Source organism: Gymnogyps californianus, chromosome 22, assembly GCF_018139145.2.
Source record: "Gymnogyps californianus isolate 813 chromosome 22, ASM1813914v2, whole genome shotgun sequence".
In the NCBI taxonomy this organism is placed as follows: Eukaryota; Metazoa; Chordata; class Aves; order Accipitriformes; family Cathartidae; genus Gymnogyps; species Gymnogyps californianus.
The window spans coordinates 4,206,586-4,223,713 of NC_059492.1; the positions used below are offsets into that span (position 1 = coordinate 4,206,586).

At 65.5% G+C, this 17,128-nt stretch overlaps 2 protein-coding genes across 2 annotated transcripts; one reads left to right on the top strand and one right to left on the bottom strand.

The window, feature by feature from the left end:
* Positions 1-293: 293 nt before the first annotated feature.
* EXTL1 (exostosin like glycosyltransferase 1) lies at positions 294-7,916 on the bottom strand. The gene is given in 13 exon segments (XM_050909833.1): positions 294-613; positions 694-865; positions 943-1,103; positions 1,307-1,393; positions 1,474-1,569; positions 1,936-2,054; positions 2,135-2,267; positions 2,354-2,473; positions 2,905-3,012; positions 3,095-3,188; positions 6,347-6,533; positions 6,536-7,628; positions 7,835-7,916. Coding segments are annotated over 12 exon segments (2,208 nt in total). The 5' UTR covers positions 7,281-7,628; positions 7,835-7,916; the 3' UTR covers positions 294-427.
* Positions 7,917-11,707: 3,791 nt separating this feature from the next.
* On the top strand, positions 11,708-15,736 carry PAFAH2 (platelet activating factor acetylhydrolase 2). Its single transcript, XM_050909975.1, has 11 exons — positions 11,708-11,797; positions 11,964-12,085; positions 12,186-12,189; positions 12,318-12,433; positions 12,582-12,650; positions 12,767-12,881; positions 14,284-14,397; positions 14,772-14,863; positions 14,978-15,148; positions 15,269-15,417; positions 15,642-15,736. Exons 1-11 carry the CDS (start codon positions 11,708-11,710, stop codon positions 15,734-15,736), a joined length of 1,137 nt encoding a protein of 378 aa, XP_050765932.1.
* The last annotated feature ends 1,392 nt before the right edge of the window (positions 15,737-17,128 follow it).

Below are 17,128 nucleotides of genomic sequence, written 5' to 3' on the forward strand. Positions count from 1 at the left end.
CGGGGGCTGTGGGCGAACCTGTCCCAGCTGGGGGGAGGGAGAACACACTCGCCCCGCTCTCGCCTCTTATCGCTCCTCTGTTTGCCCTCGGGATGCCAAAGGACTCGCCCTGCCCGCGAGGCTGGGGGGGCTGTGTGTGCAGCCGGGTGCCGCACAGGTTATTCCCAGGGTGCCTGGGTGGCCGCCGATGGCAGACACGTCGGTGAACCAAACCACCCGTGTTCCCAGTGCTCCCCGCCAGGCACAGCCCGCTCCCCTGCATCCTACAGCCACCGGCCGGACTCTGCCTCTGCACCCACCTTTATTGTACTGGTAAAACCCAATAACAAGTAAAACCCCACCAGCAGCGACTGCCTGCTCCGGGAGGGCTCCGTGCACCAGGAACGGGGCACCCGGGGCCGGCCCCGACCCCGATCCCCAGCAGCCCTCAGGGTTTCTCCAAGCGTGGGTATTTCTTGCGCAGGACGGAGACCTGGTCCTTGAAGAGGACGGGGTCGAGGCGCAGCTGGGAGGACACGAGGGGCATGTAGCCGAACCAGTCCGCCAACTGGTTGAGGCAGTCCTGCCGCTGGGAGAAATGCCGGCCGCCGACCGCCCCCGCCGTGCCTTTCACCTTGGCAGGAGGGGAGCGCGGGGGTGAGGGGCTCCGCTCCCCGCCTGGGGGGTCCCCGCATCCCCATCCTCACACCCTACCTGCTGGGGCACGGTCTCTTTGTGCTGCTTCCGCTGGGTGACCTTGATGGGCGGCAGCTTGGTGACGGCGGCCACGAGGACGTTCATCAGGATGTCCTCGCAGGCGGCCAGGCCGTCCACCAGCTCCCGCAGCCCCGCCGGCAGGTACTCCGTGAAGAGGCTGTGATAATACCTGGAGGAGGGAGCGAGGTAGGGGGGGCAGGATGCGGCCGAGCCCCCCGCCCTGCCGGCCTCTCCCCGGCTGGGTACCTGTGGTAGAAGGCGGCGGCAGTGAGGACGATGGAGAGCTCGTTGGTCCACTCGGAGGTGTAGCCCCAGCGCCTCTGCTCGGCATCCCAGAAGTGGCTCTGCGTGGGGAAGCCCACGATACGCTCGGGGAAGCTGCGCCACACCACGAAGGCAAAGTCCACCTGGCACGGGATGGGGGACGGTGTCACCCAGCTGCGGGGACCTGCGGGAAGGGGCTCACCATCGCCCCTGGGTGTGGGGGACATGGGGACAGCGGGCACTGCTCCCTGCCAGCCCCGCGGTACCCACTGAGCATCCTTCCCGGCTTGGCATGGGGCTCGCCCCAGCTCCACAGGGCCGGGGACCGCGGCGCCCATGGCCTCACCTCGCTGGTCGAGAGGCTGGTGTGCTCGTCCAGGCTCAGCACGGCATCCGTCTGGATCGCCGCGTAGGGGAAGAAGCGGTCGCTGAGCTATGGAGGGGAATAATTAGGTTGGGATGTGCCACGGGGTGGATGCCCCAGCTCCCTGCCTGCGTCCCGGCTCCTCTCACCTTCCCCCTGCCCTGGATGACGGTCAGAGGCACGGTGGTTTGGGGCCATTTCCTGCTCGGTGGCGGTGGCTTCTCGCAGCTCCACAGCACCAGGATCTGCAGAGGGGAGGACCAGCGTGTCCGGGAGCGTTTGGCCGGGCTGACCCGTCCGGGGTGTGTTGGTGCATCAGTGTTTGCAGGGCAGCCACGGCTCAGCCCTCCCCGGCCCTGCAGCAGGACCTGCTCCAGCCCAGCTCACCCCAAAACCATCTCGTGGCAGTTTAGGACCAGAATAAACCCACAGGTGGTCCCACCTCCACACCAGTGGGCTGGGGAGACAGCTCTGCCCACCCAAGGGTGACACCATCAGCCTCCCACCCCTAAACCCACCCATGCCCTTCCCAGCCCACGGGACCCTGCCCCATCCCTCCTGCTGCATCCCCGGGAGCTGCACTGAGCGGCGCGGGGCTCAGCTCCCCCGACCTGTGCGCAGTACTGGGATCCGGAGACGGCTTGGATGAGCCTGAGGATGGGCTGGGAGAGGGAGCCTGCCGGCGAGACGGCCCGGATCAAAGCCGTGAACTTCTCAGAGGGGCTGGAGCCTGAAAAAAGAGGGGGAGAGGATAGGTGGCGTGGCATGCGCTGAGTTTGCCGTGCTCAGCTGGGGCGGGCAGGGTCCTACCGTGCTGCAGGTAGTAGAAGGGAAAGTCCCCAAGGTGGGTGGAGAAATCAGGCAGAGCCAGGAGCCCCCCGGGCAGGGCGTTCCAGAGGAAGCGGGAGCGGGAGCGGTGCGGGAGCAGCCGGTCCCTGATGATCTGCCAGAGGCCGGAGAGATGCTCTCAGCACCCTGGTTGTGACCCCAGGGGCTGGGTGGGGGGGCGAGCTTGGGGTGGGGGCTCACCTCCAGCGTGGTGTGCACGATCTTGTCAACAGAGGAGAAGTACGCGTCCCACAGGAACTGGGTCTGCTGCTGGAAAGCCAGCACGCGCTCCGGGTGGATGCAGCGGACGGCAGAAGGGATCTGTGCCGGCGGCGGGGGGGAAGCTGGTTTCTCACCTTGTCCCCCCCGCCGGCCCCCCGGCAGGGCTGCCTTGCCTCCGTGACCTCCATACCATCCCGAGGGACACCCCATGGCCAAGGATGCTGTGCCACCGCCCCGCTGCGGCTCTGCCACCTCCTCTCCCTGGAGCAGGATCTGACCCAGGACCCCCCAAGGGCTTTGGGTTTGTGGAGATGCTCAACACCCCCCCCCAAGATGAACGATGCCCCAGGGCTGCAGACGGGACTCCCCCTCTGGGCTGAACAAGACCCCCCTGCATCTGCCCGCAGGAGGGCTGCTGGGCTCGGCTGCGGAGGTTTCACCCCCAAGCTTGACTGGGGGGTCCACCAGCACTGGGGTCATTACGGGGGGGTCCCTTGCATCCGGCGTGGGGCAGGATCCGGCCGCGGTACCTGCAGCAGCAGCCTCTCGTTGCCCACGACGGCAGCTTTGCCCCAGTCGATGGCTTCGGCGAAGGGCAGCTCCCAGCCGTCACTCAGCAGCACGGGGATGCAGGCGGCCTGCGGCAGGACCCCACACAGGCTGGGACAGAGCCCCCAGGTCCCGGGGAGGGGGGCCCCTGTCCCCCTGCCTGCTCCGTACCTGCAGCGCTTCCAGGAAGCGGAATGAGCCCAAGCGCCTGCCCCGGGGCACGATGCAGAAGGTGGAGTTGTGCAGCAGCTCCTGGTAGTCGAACCTGGGATGGGAGACGGGGTGGGGGTCAGGCACAGCCCCCCCCCCCCAACCTGTGACCGTCCCGGGGGGTCTCACTGGTACCCGGCAAGGCTGAGCATCCCTCTCAGGGGGCACGGGGCCAACCCAGGGCAGCATTAGGATTGATCGGGGCTGATTTTGGCTCCAAACAGCCCCAGCTCCGCAGGGCTGGTGGAACAGAGATGCCCTGGGTGACGGAGGGACGTGTCCACGGTCAGAAAGGGAACGTGTGGCAGAGCCAGGAACCAAATTTGGCTTGAAGAGCCCGGTGCCCAGGCAGCGCTTGGCTTTCCATGGTGTTACCCAGCTCCCTCCACCCACCTGTAATGAAACCCCATGCAAAGCCAGCACCCAAACCCCCGAGCCCGAAACTGCGGCGTCTCCTCTGCCATGCCCAGACTTGCCGGGCAGGACCAGCCCTGCCTGCCCTGGCAGTGTTTCGGCGGGGGCAGAGGGCTGGCTGCCCGCAGGGGTGCAGGCAGCGTGCCCCCACCCGCCAGGCTGGGCTCGTGCCGTGGGGCTATGAAAGCCCCTTCTGTGCGGCCGGTGGGGAGAGGCACGTCCGCTGCCGGGTCCCTGCGACCGCGCCGGAAAATCCAATATTGACTTTAGGTCGGGACAGACCCCGTCTGTTCCTGCCCGCGGGGAGGGAAGGACAGGGCAGCCGGGTCCTGGATGGGTCGGGGGGAACGCGCGTGGTCCAGCCGGGGGGGAGCCGCAAGGCCAAAGGGCTGCTTGAAATATGCTGGTCCCCAGGGGGAAGGGTCTCCCCGTGGTGGGGGCATGGGGCTGGTGCCAGCCTGGAGGTTGAGGACGTGTCCCATCCATGGGTGCTGGAGCACCCTGGAGCATCCCAACGCCCCGGGATGTGGGAAATCGGCCCCAATGCCAAGGCATAAAGTTTTATGATCAAAACCCATCTCCGGATGAACCACCCCAACGCCTCCAATGGATGCCGAAAACCCCATTAGCGCACCCTGCCTCGTTAACACCCCGGCTTCTGGCCGAGTGACCTGCCGGAGGGGCGAGGGCAGCTCAAACAGGGCCCAGACCCCCCCCGTCATGAAACCGCAGCAGCGACGGCCACATCCCCGGGGCCAGACACTGCCGGCACTCGCCCTCGGAGCAGCCCCGCTGCCACCCGCTCCTTGGGGACCCCAAACCCGGCCGTGACCCCCAGCATCTCCGTGGGGCCGTTCCCACTGCCAGGGCTGAGCGGGCAGCAGGATGCATCCCGGGGGGCAGAGCGGCTGCGGGCAGCCTCCCCTCGCAGGCGGCCGTCGCAGGGAGGCTGGCGCCGGCCGGGCTGCGGGGCCAAAACCTCCCGATGGAAATACTTTGCTCCTGACGCGCTGCGGTTTCCGGGTAATCACGCCGTCAGGGCTTCCTTGTTTTGTTAGGAGCCGGGACGGGCGCCCACCACACTCCCTCCGCCCGGCCCCTCCATGGCTCCGGCCAGGCACGGTGCCGCCGGGGGACCCGTCGGCTCCAGAGAGCCTTTCCCAACTCGATTTGATTGCTTTAAATCTGGGGCAACCCGCAGCGGGGCCGGACCGCGGCGCTGCTACAAGCCACCTTTTATCCAGGCACAGAACCGGTTTGTTTTAGGCAGCCCCGCGGGTGCGAGGAGGGTGATGGAGCTCCCAGCAAGGCCTTCCTCTGCTCCCCGTGCTGCCCTCCGCCATGCCGGCACCCGCCGCCCCGAGCAAACGGGGACGTCCCCAATGCACTGAGCTGGGGGGGGGGGGGTCTCACTTTGCCAACCGTGGTGTGTCCCCTCCCCGCTGGCCTGTCCCCATCGTCACTCTGCCACTGTCCCAGCTCCGGGTCTGGGGACATCTTCTCCCAGGGCAGGAGGGCATAAATCCCCGGCGCGAGGTCGGGCAGAGCTGGCCTGGCACGATGGAGATGCCGATGGCTTTTTGCCTGGGTGTCCCACGGGGACAAGCAGGATGGCAGAGGCTTGGGGTCACGCACGAGCAGGCTGCCCTGCGCCACGTGTTCCCCATCTATCTGCTGCCTAAAGCCGTCCTGGGCGAGGTGTAAATCTCCCTGTACTTGCAAACAGCATTAGGGGATTACCTGGGCCGGGCGGGAGGGGGATTTCCCGTCCCACCGCCCCTCGGCACAGCGCAGGGTTGACCTTGGGACCCCCATCCCGCCAGCCCGCAGCATCTCCCACCGTCCTGCGATGCTCCATCCTCAAAAAGGCTCCGCTGCAGGGGATGACCCTCCTGGGCTGGTGGCACCCGCCGGACGGTGCCCGAGCCACCCCGAAGCCCCCGCTAATCCTGGTGCTTGCAGCACCCCGGCTCCACTTTTACCTCCCAGCACCTCCTAAGACGCTTTGAGGATGATGCCCAACGTGGCCTCTCCCCATCTGCTCTCCGGCTGGGTGGCTGTGGGATGTCCCCAGGCAGCGGGACGGGGACCTGCCCGTCGCCAGCGGGACGGGGTCTGTGCTTACCAGCCCTGGACTGGGCAGCTGGTGACAGGTCCCAAGCAGCAGGATGGGGAAGCGAGGAGGAGCCGGTGTGCGTCCCCACAGCGTGGAGCCTCTCAAACTCACAGAACTTTGTCCCCCCAATTTTTCCGCCAAGGTCCATCACACACTGCTGCCGCCATCCCCATTTGTGAGGGGGGGGACACAGGGGGGACCCCCCCACCTCACCACGTCCGGGTGAGCTCGGAGCTGCCCACGCCGGGATGCCCAAGGACCCGCCAGTTTTGTGGGATTTTTAGCGGAGCCAGTGAAGGGGGGGATGTTTCGGGCTCATCTCCAAGAGAAACATTTATGTTAGGGGAGGGCAGGAGGGGGGAGAAGAAAAGCATCATTCATCAGTGTTAGGAAAAAGGGAAATCGTATTAGAGGCGGCCGCGGTGATTGCAGATAAGAGCCGCTCTCGCCAGATTACTCGAACTTTAATACAGAACAGGAAAGCCCTGAACAATCAGTGCCTCGCTCCCCACTATGGAAATGAAACCCTCATCTATTTCGGGAGAGCCCCAAACTTTCCTCTCTCCCCACGGCTGGAGGTCCAGCCACCACAGACGGGCACAGCTGCACCCCACAGCGGGGCAGGAACATTTGTGGGGTGTCCCCCCCACCAGACCGCCTTTCCCACCCCATCTCCGACTCACTTTTCGTAGTCGACGTTATCCTTGTCGCAGCGCGTGTCCTTGTGCTTCTCCCAGTCCTTGCCGTGCTTGCAGGTGGTGAGCGAGATGATGTCCTTCCCATTGTGGATGTGGTGCAGCGCGTTCCTGGTGCCGGAGCCGATGCCGGTCAGGTACCGCTTCCCCTTGAACACCAACAAGTATTTCTTTTTGGGGGGACTGAGTCCTGATACAACCACCCCTTCTCCCCGCCGCGCTGCGGGTGGTCCTTGGAGAAGAGAGGGATGGAGACGTCGAAGCCGGGCCTGAAGCTCTCGGTGTAGAAGCTGGCTTTGGCCAGGATAGCCTGGCCGATGTCAAAGCCCAGGTCCTCGGTGTAATTGGGCCAGGTGCCTGAGTAGAGGTTGAAGATGAGGTGGTTACGGCCGCCATTCCAGAGCGGGAAGCTGCGGATTTTCTCATCGACGTTACGGACGTATTGACTGGAGAGATGGTCGCGGTCCAGCGTGTCGATGCTGAGGATGAAGAGGCAGGCTTCCTCGGGGTTCGGGGTGTAGTAGCGAGAGCGCTCGATGGAGGCGAGGATTTTGCCGTAACTCTCCGAGAGGGGCTGGTCCCTCTCCCGGGGGTAGGTGAAGACTTTGAAGCCGTGCTTCTCGCACCTGGAGAAGTCGAAGCAGGTTTCCATCCGGCATCTGCTGTTCTTGTAGACGCTCAGCCACGCTGCCCGCCGCTCCCGGGGCGATGGCAGTGAGGGGTCCCCATCGCTCTGGAGCTCCTCAGGGTCCGCAAAGCTTTTGAGGAGGGACCGATCCGTCCAGTGGGGCCAGTTCCTCCGGGCTTCGGCTTTCCTCCCGGAAAAAAAAGCGAAATGGCGTAGCTGGTCTCCTCCAAAGAAGAAAAGCAGGAGCCAAGAGGCAAGGAAAGTCAGGAAAATGTATTTCTTCCTGGTCTGCATAGGTTCATGTGCGGCCCCAGCTCCTCATCGGGCTCGGACGGGCGCCAGAGTCCGGTCAAAAGGCCGATGTCCCGAACCCCAAGCGGGCGATGGGACGGCTCCCGGCCCCCAGGTATTGTCCCGTGGCCCTTGCAGCCCGTGGGAGCGTGGATGAACCCCACGGTTCTCTTGCTGCCCCCTCCGACCAGGGCTACGCCGGCTTTTCGGGGCCGTCCCTCTCTCCGGCTGCGGAGCGGAGCTCGGTGCAGCGGTGTCCCGCTCCTTTCCCTGCGGCGCAGGGTTTACTTCGCCGGGCCCCCGTGCCGCGACAATGACATTTCCATCGCCGCTTGGCCCAGCTTCAAATCCCTGGAGAAGGGGAGAGGTCACGCCGTCACCGTCCTGCTGCCGCCAACCGTGTCACCGCCAGCGGCTCCCCGCGTCCCCGCAGCGGGACCCCCCCCTCCCCGCTTCCCAGACCCCTCCTGGGAATAAAACCTCCCGCTCCCACCGGAGCCCCCATCTCTCGCCAACCTGCGCCTTCCCCGCCTCCAAGCCCAGTCCCCCCCCGTTACCTTTGGGGACACGCAGCCCCGGGTGGGTTTTGGGCCGCCGTGCCCCGAAGTCTCGATACACGGTTCCCCGTGATTCCGGGCTGCATCCCCGGCCGGGGAAGGCGGCGGAAGAGCCGCCGTGCCGCCCTACCGGGCTCTCCCCGCCCGAAGCGCAACGCTCCCGGTGCGCGGCAGCACGGAGGAGCCGCTGCCGCTGTGGGAGGCTCCGCGCAACCCCGGTCCCCGGGGGTCTCCCCCTCCCCTCGCCTGCCCCGGGGGTGGCCCCGGCGCGGTGCGCCCGACTGCGGGGGGGGTGTGGTGGAGCTGGGGGGTGTGCGTGTCCCCCCCTTGTCACCTTGTCCGTCTGTCCCTGCGTTGGGCTGTCTGTCCCCGTGTACCCCCGGCTGTCTGCGCCCCTCGTGGCTGCCTGTCCGCCTGTCCCCGTGTCAGCCTGCCCGTGTCCCCCCCCCGTCCGTCCCCCCCCCCGCACCCCGGGGCTGGCTGTCCCCCGTCCGTCTGGCTGTCCCCGTCCCCCCCCGTCCCCGGGGCTGGCTGTCCCTCTGTCCCCTTGCCTGCCCGTCTCTTCCCGGTCAGTGCCCGGCCCCGCTGCCCGGCCGGTCCCGGTGCCCCCCCCGCTCCGCTCCGTGCCCCCCCCGCTCCGTGTCCCCCCCGCCCGCATCTGTTACACCGCGTCCTAGTCCCACCGTCACAACATTCCCCCTTGGCCCCGCCCACACGCTTCCCATTGGCCGTCCGCGCCCCCGTGGGCGTGGCTCGCACCGTCCAGAGGGCGCGCCCCGCGGAGCCTCACCCCCCCACCCTCCCCTGCGGCGCCTTCCCATTGGCCGCCCCCCGCCGCCCGCAGAGCGCCCACGTGGGACGGGGGTTCCCCGCGCACCGGGGGGGGGGGGGGTGCCGGGGTTCCGCAAGGTCCCTGCGCCGCCCGCCCGCTGTGGGACCCCACGCAAGGGCCGGCCCACGTCCCGTGTCCCTCCTCGCGTCCCTGTTCGCGGACGCGTCCGGTGCCGGGGAGCCCCGAGGGGAGCGGCCCGTCCCGCCGGTCTCAGCCCTCGGGTACGGTTGCCTTCAGCCCCCCCCCCCCCGCCCCTCTGTGCCCCGGAGCCCCCCGGGGAACCCCCCAAAGGGACGGGGCAGTTATAGGGCAGCAATGGGAGTCACGATGGGGCAGCGATGGGGAGCAGATAGTGGCCAGAAACACAGCTGGGGCCACCTCCACCAGTGACAGCCCCCAAGCTCTAATGACACCCCCGGGCTCCAGCGAGACCCCCAGGCTCCCAGCCCGGGGCGGGCAGGACGAGCCCTTTCGCAGCCTGACAGCTCTTGCCTAAGTCAAACCCGGCTCCAAACCCATCCACGCGTGGGAGCCGGGGCCACGGCGCAAAGCCGGTGGTGGACTGTGGAGGTTCACCCTCCCACGGGGCAGAGATGGGGGTCCCAGCCTGGCCTGACTCCCCCCCCCCCCCAAATCAGCCATCCACAGCGCACGGCTGTGGGAACTCTTGACGGGGTGGCTGGAACGGGAGTGTGGGCCGAGTTAATCCCTTTAAAGAAAGCCCCTGTAAACGCCGCGTGAGCCCAGCGTGGGGGCAACATGGTCAGCAGCAAAGCCAACCGGCCCCCAGTGCTCCCCCAGCGGCACCCACATAAATGGGACCCCAGGAGTTCGCCTGCGGGACCCCCATACCCCTGTCCCGCAGGGTTCGATCGGAGGCGAGAGCGGGATGGCCCCGAGCAGCCGAACTCGCCGCCCGGAGCAGCCCCCGCCATCTCCAGCCAGGATTGTCTCCCGGGGGTGGCTTTGCCGGGGCGATGTGGGGGTGCTGGGGGTGCTGAGCCCCACCATGGGGAGCCAGGCGTGGGGTGGAGCGGGGCAGCAGGGGCAGGTCGGGGCTCGCCTCTCCCACCCTGCCCCGGCATCCCCGGCTGTGCCAGCCACCCTCCGCCCTGCCCCGCCGGCCGGGCAAGCTGGGACACAACGGGGTGCTGGATCCCATCCATGGGTGTAACAACCTGGCCGGCCTCAGCCTGCAGGTGGACCAGCCTCTGGGTAGTACGGGTGCTCGGCACGGGGCAGGGTGCCACCAGCCCCAGCTGGGCACCCCGGGGTGGCTGTGCTGGTGGGTACGGGCTGGGGACCCCTCTCCCTGCCCCAGCAATCGGGTGGGACACACAGAGTGACAGCCCCAGGGCCCCATGTGGTGCCCAGCCTGTGCCTCAGTTTCCCCATGCACCCAGGGGACCACGCTGGGGAGCCCGGCGTGGGTCTGCGTGCGTGGCAGCTTGGTAGGGACGTTTTTTTACCAAATCTTTGGATATTTATTTGCCAGGCCCGGCCGGCTCGGCCCCGTGGGGAGTTAATCCCCGGCTGCGGAGGAGATTACCATGGGCCCGGGGCCGCTTTAGCTACAGAAAGCGGATTAACCGAAGGACAGGGAACGTGGGGATGGGCAGCGGGAGCCCCGGGGCACCTCTGGGGCTCTGGGGGGGACGGACATGGGGACAGTCCCCAGCCCCGGGGGGCAGGAACCCAGCTGGGGTGCAGACAGGGACAGGGCAGCGCCGGGGTCAGGGTGCTGCCCATGGGCACGGCCCCCCACAGCCCCCCACGGAGGGGCTGCGGCTGTGATGAGGGGAGTGGGGTTGTGCCCTGCACTGGGGCACTGGGAGCTGTGGTTTTGCACTGGTGGGACTGGGAGCTGCATCTTGCACTGGCGGCACTGGGAGCTGTGATTTTGCACTGGTGACACTGGCAGCTGTGTCCTGTACTGGTGCCTACTGGGAGCTGTAGTCTACATGCATGGGTGGCACTGGGAGCTGTAGTGCAGGGCGCACTGGTACGTGCTGGGAGCTGTGACCCGGTGCACTAGTGAGTGCGGGGAGGACTGGGAGGGGGAGAATGGGGGATACTGGGTGCTGGGGAGGGTGTGTGCTGGGAGCTGGGGGGCACAGAGGGAAACTGGGAGCTGGGGGAGCCCTGGGAGCTTGGGAGGGGCACTGGGAGCCGCAGGGGGAGCTGAGGGGGCACTGGGAGCTCTTGGGGAGCACTGGGAGCTGGAGGGGGAGCTGGGGGGGCACTGGGAGCTGGGAGGGGTACTAGAAGCTGCGATGGTAAGTGGGGGCGCTGGGGGAGGACTGGGGGCTGCGGGAGGGCTCTGGGAGACAGGCACTGGGAAGCACTGGGATCTGTAGTTCAGCTGGGGATACTGGGAGGTGTAGTCCGGGGACCCAGCGCATACTGGGAGGTGTAGTCCCAGGCCAGGGCTATACTGGGAGTTGTAGTTCCCCAGCCCCGGGGGGTGCAGGGAGCTGTAGTTCTGCACGGGAGGGGGAGGCGGGGGGGTGCAGGGCTCTGTCCCCCCCGTGTCCTCAGTGGCTCCCGTGGGTGCTCAGGGCTGGCAGACGGCCATGTCAGCCCCGCACTGACCCCTTGCTCGCACATCCCCTGTGCCACCCCAGCTCGGCACTGTCTGGCCGTGCTGCCTCCCCCCAGCTCTCAGCACCCCCGGGCGCAGTGGGGGGGACGGGGACGGCTGCCCCACAGCAGGGTGGCCGTGGGGCAGATTCTGCTGAGCCCCACCTGCCCCATGGAGCACGGATCAGCCGTCAGCCCCGGCAGCACCCAGGAGAGAAACTGCGGGGTTTCATCCCTGAGCAGCCCCGAGGGTCTGCGCCTGTGGGAATTCCACGGGGTGGGAATTGGGAGCTTCGTTTCTCCTCTCGCTGCCGGGGCGTTTGCTGGCGCCGTGCTGGGGGGATGCCCGGGATCTGAGCAACAGGAAAGGGGTGGGCGAAGGAGGAGAGACCGAGTTGGGGTCCCCCGGGGAGGGAACGGACCCTGACCCCGTGTCTCTGCCTAGGCTGGGCCGTGGCAGCATGGGGGGGACGCAGTCGCTGGCGCTGCCCCTGGGGAAGGGACCTCACCACGTGGGCTGCGCGGATGTCATGGTGGGCCACACGCGGCAGGTACGGGACGGAGACAGAGATGGGGAACGGCCACAGGGACAGGCTTCCATGCACAGCGGGGTGGCTGCAGCCAGCTGGGTTTTGCGAGAGCTGAGCTCGCCGAGGACGTGGCCACCGCCGCTCTGTGCTGTCCCCACTGCGTCCCCCCTTCCCCTCTCTCCCCCAGGGGCTCTTCCTCCGCCTCTTCTACCCCTGCCTGCCCCGGGCAGGGGCCGAGCGGCCGCTCTGGATCCCACGCTACGAGTACTGCGGCGGGCTGGCCGACTTCGCCCACCGCAGCCGGTGCTGGTGCGCGCCCCTGCTCAGCGTCACCATTGGTAAGGGGGTGGCGGGCACCACATCCCCCATCCTGGGTGCTCCCCCATTCCTTAGGGACCCACTCCCTTAGCGGGGTACAAAGCCACCAAGCCGATCCCCTGTGCTTGGGGCAGCTGGGCGGATGCTACAGGCAGGGACGGAGCCGAGCGGGGACCTGCTGCAGCAGCAGCATCCCACTGCCCATGTCCCTCCTTTTCCTGAGGGGTTTCTCTTCCCCGCAGGCTCCTGCAGAGTGCCCGTGAGCTGGAACGGGCCTTTCAAGCCCTGCAGCAGCGGGTACCCACTGATCATCTTCTCCCACGGCCTGGGAGCCTTTCGGTAGGATGATCCCCGAGCGGGGCTGGGGGTGCTGAGCCCCCGCTCAGGGCCAGAGCCGGGACGGGGACACGGGTGTCCTGGGCCCCCCATGGCCCCGCTCGGACCTGCCTTGCGTTGGCAGCGCAGCCCTGACCCCGCTCCCTTGCAGGACCCTGTACTCCTCGGTCTGCTCGGAACTGGCGTCCTGGGGCTTCGCAGTGGCAGCGCTGGAGCATAGGTGGGTGCCCCGGTCCTCGCCGAATTCGGCAGCCGTGACGGGGCTGGCAGGGCATCGTGCCCCGGGGAGGTGCCGGTGCCCCCGTGACGCAGCTGCCTGCCCTCCTGCCGCTGCAGGGACCATTCTGCCTCCGCGACTTATTTCTGCACGGCGGAGGCTGGGAGAGAGGAGTGGATCCCCTACCAACGGGTGCCCCAAGGGCAGAAGGAGTTTTATTTCCGAAACAAGCAGGTACTTGGCGGGGGGGGGTTAAGGGTGGGCCACCCAGGAGCCGTGAAATCCCTCCTGCAAGCCGAGCTGGCCCCCCATCCCTGGAGTCTTCATCTCCTGCCCTTCCCAAACCCATACCGCCATGATGCTGGGGCTGAGCTTTCTCCTTGCAAGCTGAGAAAAATCTGTTCAACCCGTTTATCTCTGTTTCATGGGGTCCCTCTGTCCGGCTCCGGCTGACCCCGGCAGGAGCAAGGCTGGGTTTTGCCGCATCCCCAGATGCTTAATGTCACCCGCACCCCGGGGAGAAACGGGCTTTCTGCCCAGCCCAGCACCGCAGGCTGGCGGGGCTCCGGACCGGCTCCTGGGTTTGTTCACGCTCTGATTTTTGTCTCTCCGGGATTACCCCAGACAGCTGCTTGCTGGGTAGCAGGAAGGTTTCCTGCTGAGCCACGTTCCCCCCTGCTTGTTTCTGCCTCATTTAAAAGGACGACATCGAGTCAAGATTTGTCGTAGAAAAGCTCTCTAGGAAACGTAGGGATTGGAGGTGCTTTTGGCAGTCTTAAATCACCTCCCAGCCTCTTATTTTTGTGTATGCTCTGTCTCACAGCACGTTGCACAAACAAGGGAAACAGTTTTCCTATAAAGATGAACCCATGAGCATAAATGTTGAGGGTGAATGAGAAATAAATTATAAACAGAGGGAAATGGTTGCCAGGTCAGCCTCAGTTACAGCATCTTCTGTGTCAGAGGGAGCAGGGAGGAGCGGAGAGAGGTTTTCATCTGAATTTTTTGTCACTTGTCACCTCTGGGGGAGGCCTTTAAATGTGCACAGCCAACAGCATTTGTGTCCTTAGGGGAGCAGAGGACGTAGCCCCAAAGTGGCTCCAGGTCAGGGCTTCCTCCCCTCGAATCGGCGGTTTGGGCTTTTGAGCCGCTCCTGGATGGAGCCCCCACGCTGGGTTTCAGGGTGACGTCCAGGTTTGCTCCCGGTAGCTGGGGTGGGACGGGGGATCTGGGCTCCCTGCGGGTGTTTGCACCGGCGGATGGCTTCAGCAGGCTTGGCTTGGGGGCAGCTGGTGAGGAAACCGGGCTCTCCCTGCCCTGCATGTCCCGCTGCTTCCTCCCCGGAGCAGAGGTCTTTTGCTCGTCTCCAGCCGTCTGTGCTATCAGATTAACTGAATTAAAAACAAACAAAAAAAGAAACCATTCCAATAAATTCACTGCATCCCCGCGGGAGCCGCTGCGGTGCAGCCTCTCACTTGCTTTTACGTTTGCCGTAATTCAGGGAAAGCCCCGTCGGGTCTGAGCGCTGTGGTTTTGGAGGGACAAGCATGGGCGGACGTCGGAGGGAGGATCTGACCCCAAACTTGTGGGGTGGAGGAACTGGGTTAACTGGGGAAGGGGCAACTCTCACCCCCAGGTTCATCAGAGAGCAGAGGAATGCGTGCGAGCGCTCCAGCTCTTCAAGGACGTCAGCAGCGGTAAATCTGTCCCAAACGTCCTTCACCAGGACTTAGATCTCTCTGTGCTGAAGGTATCTGGGTCTGTCTGTGCTGAAGGACCTGCCAGGGGGCTTGTTTGGTGGCTGGGGGGGTCCGGGTGCCCTTTGCTGGCAGGATCAGTCCTTGTTGCGTGAGACTTTTCCTCCTGGGACAAGCAGGGTCTATGCAGAGCCACAGCCTTTCATGTCTCGCCTTCTGGGTGCCTCTCTTCTCCTTTTTCTTCCCTGTGCGTGCCGGGGAAGCTGGGTCCCATTGCACCAGTGGTGAAAACGGGACACGGCATCCCTTGCAGAGGGCAGAACAGTGGGGCTTTGCTGATCTTCTTCCCTTGGCTTTTTCTTCCCTAATTAAGGACCTTCTGCAGCAAGATTTGGGCACAGGCTCCTCAGCCTTCTCCTTTTTGCAGGACAGCATTGATCTGACCAAAGTCGCCGTCATGGGCCATTCCTTCGGCGGGGTGACAGCAGTGCTGGCCTTGGTGAAAGAGCCCGGCTTCAGGTAAGCCGCAGCAGGGACGAGGAGCCATGGGAAGCTCCGGGGACACGTGGCTCATCCTGGTGGGAAGGGGAGCCGTGGCATGGGCGGCAGTGCCAGGCGTCCGTCCTGCTGCAGGTGCGCGGTGGCTCTCGACGCCTGGATGTTCCCCCTGGAGAACGTGCTGTACCCAGAGGTGCCCAAGCCCGTGCTCTTCATCAACACCGAGAAGTTCCAGACGCCAGAAAGCGTTGCCAAAATGAAGAGGCTGAGCTCCAGAAACAGCCAGACGAAGATTATAACCATCCTGTGAGTCACGGGCTGGGGGCACCCACCCGCCAGTACCCCCCTGGGAGCACCTACAAGCTGTGTCCCAGCAGGAGGACCTCTCCCCAGCTCCCACTGAAGCAGATCCCTTCCCTGTTGCAGGGGATCCGTGCACCAGAGCCAGACCGACTTCACCTTTCTCACCGGGAAACTTGTCAACCGCATCTTCAGCGTGAGGGGGACCCTCGACCCCTACAAGGGTCTGGACATCACCAGCCGGGCAGCTCTGGCCTTCCTGCAAAGGCATCTCAGTACGGCGCGGGGTGGAGGGCACGTTGGCTGGGGGCTCGGGAGGGCACGAGAGCTCCCCCGCTTGCAGGGGGCTGCGGGGCGGCCGCTGCCTCCCCGGGCTTGGGTTTGGTGCTTCCCATCCCGTTGTACAAAGCAAAGGGGTCCGGTGGCTGCTCCTCCTTTACGCCTGGAGCCGGGCTGATAATCGCTGTAGTAACCTCATCACCATCTCTGCCCCGTGCAGACCTGGAAGAGGAATTTGATCAATGGGACAACCTCCTGGAAGGCATCGGAGACTCGGTTGTTCCAGAAGCACCGTTCTGCCGCTCCAACCTGTAGCCTGCTCCGAGGTCGCTGGTGGGAGCAGGGTACCGGGAAAGCGGCTGCTTCTTGTCCAAAACGAGCCGTGCAGGAGCCAACAAGGGCAGGAGGACCCATGGGGAGAGCAGGACCTGGGGACCATGCTCGTAGGACGTCTGGTGGCCGGGGCGCTCAGCGAGCATGCCAGGAGAGCCCTCCCTGCTCAAGCGCTGTCGCTTGTGGCTGCTGCCTGCAGTGGCTGCTGCCTGCAGTGAGGGCTGTGGGGCTAAAGGAATAAAATCCCCGGGGACAAAGACTGAGTTGGCTGTCACTTGGGCCTGAGGTGACACCCTTCTTGCATGCAGGGGGTAGGTGGGCATCGATCCCTCGGTGGGCCTGGCTGGATCTGCTGCAGCTGTGGCACATCTGGCAGGAGCAGGCAGGGGGGTCGTTCGCTGTGGGTTGGGGGTAGTTCAACCACAGCCAAAAGAACCAGCGCAAAGAGATGCAGCATCAGGACTCCAAGCACAAAGGTAATGAAAATCTTATCGTCGTCCTGGAAAGCTGGCCAGATTGCTGACTCCACGCCTAAAATCAGGGGGAAAAAAGAAGGAGGATGGTTTTAAACAAGGGACCGGCTGGAAGTATCTCTGGGCACCCCAGCGGTGCAGGGATGTGAAACGGGGACGGAGATCAGCCCTGGGGACGGAAGGAAAACGGCCCAGCCTGGTTACGCAGCACAAAGAGCAACGCTGCTGCAAACAGGCACACGCTGTCGGTGGGAATAAGGCACTTTGGAAGTACCGACGGCACATTCCTGGGTAACACCACAGACGTTAGAGCAAGGGACGCTTTTTAAGGGGGGTCTGATCCTCAGCCATCCCGAAGCAGGGCTGAAGCCAGCGGAGCTGCATGGATTTACCCCACCGGAGACCCTCCCCAGGGTCCTCGCTGGCACTGCGGCGGGAGAGGCGGCAGGCAATCCTGGACACGCCGCCTCGGCAGCTGCTGGGAACATCCGGGCTCCTGGCACACCATCTGCTTTTGCATTGTCCCGCCGCCGCCGCGGCATTCCTCCTGGGGGACGTGCCGGGGGGACGGCAGCGCCAAAGCCCCGGCTTTGCTTCACCTCCTGCCATCGCAGAGAGAAGCTGCTGCAGACGACAGCACCCGGGGCCGCGCGGAGGCAGGATTTCCTGGGGTGCTGAGGCTGGAGGAGAGGGGGGTTTGGGTGGCACGTGGTATTCCTCACCCAGCGACAGCGGGTGACATGGGTGCCAGCAAAGCCCTTCTCCCAGGGGAAGAAAGGGGAATGGAAAAGCAGCAGGTCACTCCTCCGGTGCCCGAGTTGTTTGTGTCACCGTGACGGCCATGTCCTCGCCTCGCTGGTGGCCCCCGGCCCCTCTCAGTCGAGGGCGAGTCCTAGGGCTG